The 4,382-nt window shown below is 63.5% G+C and overlaps 1 protein-coding gene across 6 annotated transcripts in view; it reads left to right on the forward strand.

Moving 5' to 3' along the window:
- Positions 1-4,382, forward strand: part of BRD1 (bromodomain containing 1) — a 35,006-nt gene that overhangs the window by 14,346 nt on the left and 16,278 nt on the right. For all 6 annotated transcript variants that reach the window (XR_824539.1, XM_010832081.1, XM_010832097.1 and 3 more), the window contains exon 4: positions 4,096-4,227. Coding sequence is in view for 5 of the 6 variants with exons in the window: in XM_010832081.1 (XP_010830383.1) it covers positions 4,096-4,227 (132 nt within the window). In the remaining variant the exon portion in view is untranslated. The remainder of the gene's footprint in view (positions 1-4,095; positions 4,228-4,382) is intronic.

Genomic DNA, 4,382 nt, shown 5'->3' on the forward strand with positions numbered 1-4,382 from the left:
CCCCCTGCCGAGTTCCAGTCGGGCAGGGCTGCCTGGCTGGAGGCTCCCGTCGCTGGTCCCACGGCGGGTGACGGCGGCCGCCCGTTCGTTCGCGTGGCCCCCGGACCCGCCGCTTCCCCGCTCTGTGTGCCTTCTTCCCGTGGTTCCTGTGCGAGTCCCAGGCTGTGTGCCGCCCGGCCTGGACGGAGCCCTGCCTCTTCACCTCTTTAGGCCTTCACCTCCTTAGGCCTGCAGAGCTGATGGCAGGTCATTCAGCATTGCACACACGTGAATGCTCGTTTAAAAAGAGAAGCTTGGATTCTGCTCTCTCTCTAATGCTTTTTGAAATCCAGAGGAGTGTGACGTTTCTGGGCGACTGTGGGGTGGGCCGTGCCCCTGACCCTCCTCTATCTCCAGGGAAGGAGGTGGCACACGGCCGCGGGGCCGCTCCCTGGACCTGCCGCTCCCGGGGTGTGACAGGCAGGTCAGGTCCCCCCGCCCGGCGGTCCTGGTGCCTGCAGTGCCGTCTGAGTCCCCTCCCCCGAGACGGGCACAGATGTGCAGGCTCACCAACACCGCCCCCCCCGCCCGCTGGGGAGGCTGAGCCCCACGCACCAGGCTGGAGCCGCCCTGGACGCGTACAGAGGGGCTGACAGGGCCAGGTGCTCGGCTCCCGCCTCCTGCCGGCTCCATGCAGCGGCAGGACTGCTGACGGCTGAGTCCTGCTGCCCGCCCTGGGGCGGGGATGCTCGTCCTGAGCCTTCTGCCCCTCCTGGGCCTTTCTTGGGGAGGCCGTGTGCTCTCCTTCTCCCCACTGGACACGAGGTTCTGTCTCCGTCAGGGCTGTGTCAGGACCTGGGCCTGTGGGCTGTGAGGGCTGGCTGTGGGCTGGGGGAGCGTCCTTGGGGCTGCAGGGCTGGAACCTTGGGGACTGAGGGTGGCTGTTTGGCTTGGTGCTGCCTCAGGAGCTCCAGGAAGGAGGGCAGGGCAGAGCCCACAGGGCCTTTGGGTGCTCAGAGAGGGTGCTGGGCCTTGGGGCTGGTGAGTTAGGCAGAGGGCATCTCGAGATGGGAGCAGGGAGGCCGGACGGGGGCCTTTGTCCTCAGCCCGGTGACGGCGGAGCAGTGGGAGGTGCAGAGAGAGCAGAGCTGGGAGTCTGGTCTGGGGCTGGGCTGGCGCGGGGAATCGAGTGGGGAGCGGGACCTGGGCCGAGGTTGGGGTGCGTGAGGGGCCTGCCTGCACTTCAGAGGAGCACGCATTCCCAGGGTCAGCATGTGGGTTTGAGCGCAGTCATGTTCTTCTCACGTCCTGCTATGCATGGGGAATTCGTAATGACAGGAGAGTCCACGCACAGGAAACAGAAGGGCCGGTCCTCGTGGCCGAAGGAGTTGGAAGGAGCCACAGAGACTCAGACGGGAGGTGCAGCCGGGCTTGACCGGGGGCCAGTCCTGCCTCGGTGGTGGTGAGCTCAGTGGCGCAGCCTGTGTGGGCAGGGCCACGGGTTGGGGGTCTGCCTGCCCCCCGCCAGCCTGGCATGGCCGGGAGCTCCCCATCGCGGGCTAGGTGGGAGGGCTGCACTACCTCTGGCTTCCCACCCATCCTAGTGAAAGTTGGCTTTTGGGGGCAACCCGTTCATGTTCCACATGGACTGTCGAACGCTTGGTGTGATTTTGATGATTTTTGAAACTTGAAAAATGTTTGGTATCAGAGTTTAACCTGACTCACTAGTCTGTGTGTCTGGGCATCTGCCCTGAGCTGGGCCCTGGGAGAGGCTAGGTGCAGCCCTTCTCTCTCATGGCAGACCTTCCAGTCAGGGACGGACGGACAGATGGGATGAGCTGGGCTGGACGGGATGAGGCGCTGCGGTTGCTGGGCGCTCCTGGCCCCTGCCTCCTTGTTGGTCTGGCCCCTCGGTGGTCTCTCCTGGGCCCATGGAACCCTGGCCTCTGTAGGTTCCCGTGGTGGTTCCATCCTGCAGAGCAGGCTGGGGCCCTGCTGGGCGTGAGGGTGCGGCTCCTGTCCCACCCGCCCTTGAGTGCTCACGTCCGCCAGATCCCCCTGATGCGTCCTGTGGTGGGAGGGCATCCCCCATTCGCTTTCCGGGGGCTTTCGGACAGCTGGTTGTCCTGCTGAGCTGGGGCAGGGCCTCTTGCTGTCCGCACTACTGCTGCTGGTGGTTCGGCAGGGCGAGATGGCTGTCCCTCAGCATCTCCCACCCTTGCTCGTGTCATGGGAGTCGGCCTGATGTGCGGGGTCCTCACGCTGCAGAGCCGGTCTGCTCTGTCCGCAGCTGGGGTGCTGGTCTCACCCAGTTGGTGTTGACCTTGTGGGGTGAGGGGGTTCTGTCCGTCTCACTTCTAGGCACTGGGTGTGTTCCCCTCCTTCCATGGGTGAACGACGGCTGGGTTGCAGTCTTCTCAGAGCTCTCTTGATAGCTGTTTGAAACCAGAAATGACTGCAGTACTCCCCCAGTATATGCAACCTTCCAGGATTGGTTTCACTAGCAATTAAAGTGGAGAAGGCAATGGCACCCCACTCCAGTACTCTTGCCTGGAAAATCCCATGGATGGAGGAGCCTGGTAGGCTGCAGTCTATGGGGTCACTGAGAGTCGGACACGACTGAGCGACTTCACTTTCACTTTTCACTTTCATGCACTGGAGAAGGAAATGGCAACCCACTCCAGTGTTCTTGCCCGGAGAATCCCAGGGACAGGGGAGCCTGGTGGGCTGCCAGACGTCTATGGGGTCGCACAGAGTCGGACACGACTGAAGCGACTTAGCAGCAGCAGCAGCATCAATTAAAGACTGCTCATGTGGAGTCAGAAAGGCAGGCCCTGCTGTACACAAGAGGCGTGGGGCTCGGTCACGTCCTCCCTGCAGCTTCCTGCTTGGCGGGGGCACTGTGTTGGAGGCAGGGCCTGTGGTCTTGCAGCCAGTGGTGGGCACAGCAGGTGGGCATCAGGGGTTTCTGGGGACTTAATGCTTTCCTCTGTCTCATGTGGGGCACCAGGCTAAACGTCCTTGGAGCTGATATTTTCAGTGTCTGTTTCAAACTGACGAACAAGATGATTTCAGATGCTCTCGGGGAATTTGGTTTTCTGAGCCCATTGTTTAATGTATTTACTGGCCTTGTTTATACAGCTGATGTTACTGTTAACTCCTGTTTGATGCCTGAGAATTTCAAATAACGTAAAAACAAGCCGGTGATTGGAATCCGGTAGAGCTGGAGGATGCCGGTGGAGGGGAGGCTCAGGCCCGGCTCAGTCCCTGCGCCCGGCCTCCTGGGTGGGCCCCTCTGCTGCCTTCCCCAGTAAAGCGAGAGGGGCCTTGCAACTCTGGCCACGGGTTTTTCGCCTTCAGACCCTGAGGTCCTGGAACGCAGCGTCAGCCTTAGGGTCGATCCTCTCAGAGCAGAGTGCTTCCTGCTGCCAGGGTTCAGGGTTTGCACTGGGATAGGGGCTGGGGGCCGCGGACGCAGCCACACGGCTGTGCTGTTACAGCTCACTCCGGATGGGGTAGGCCCCAAGGGGCAGAAGAGGCTGAGGAGAGAAGAGGGCCTGAGGCTTGTGCGGAGCGTTCTGGAAAGCGGTGCCTGCGCCGCCACAGCCGGAGCAGGTCCACGGTGGCAGCGGCGGCAGGGAAGGGGAGCCTCATGCGTGAGGTCGGACTCGGCTTCCGGGTGGCCTTGACCGGGAGGGCCCCAGACTCCCGCCTGGAGGCTTAGTGGGGGTTGTGGGAGGAGCTGTGGTGGGATAGTCTTCAGGTGTGCTGAGCGGCCAGCAGGTGCGGCAGTGGGAGGGTGGGCCCCGGGAGCTGGGGGCAGGCAGCCCTGAGCCCCTCCAGGAGGCTCTGAGGACCCCAGGCCCTGGGCAGAGCTCGGGGAGGGAGGGGAGCGAGGCCGGGGATGCGGGCACTGGCGGTGGGGTGCAGGCGGAAGCGCTGGGCGCCCTGGCTGCGCGCTCTCCCTGCCCGGCCCCACCCCTCGCCGCAGCGCTGGCCTGGAGATGAACCAGCTACAGGCGAGCTTGTCCCGGGAGGAGGCGAGGGGCTGAGCCGCGGAGCCCTCCCCTTGCGTGTCTGTGTCGGGGACAAGGTCGACTCCATTCTTCTTCTCAGAGAGAGAACGACGAGGAGATTCAAGCTGCCAAAGAGAAGCTCAAGTACTGGCAGCGGCTGCGGCATGACTTGGAGCGCGCGCGCCTGCTCATCGAGCTTCTGCGCAAGCGCGAGAAGCTCAAGCGGGAGCAGGTGAGGCTGCGGGGGCGGGGCGCCCCGGGAAGGGGCAGCTTGCGCTGGGCCCCGCAGTCCTTGCCCCAGCTTCCTCTGAGTGGTCCTCTCTGGTGAGGGGTGCTGGTGGCTTTAGGGGTGATACCCATCTCTGCCGTGAAGAAGACTGGCTGGGG

The sequence above is a fragment of the Bison bison genome, unplaced genomic scaffold, assembly GCF_000754665.1.
Source record: "Bison bison bison isolate TAMUID 2011002044 unplaced genomic scaffold, Bison_UMD1.0 scf7180017860370, whole genome shotgun sequence".
In the NCBI taxonomy this organism is placed as follows: Eukaryota; Metazoa; Chordata; class Mammalia; order Artiodactyla; family Bovidae; genus Bison; species Bison bison.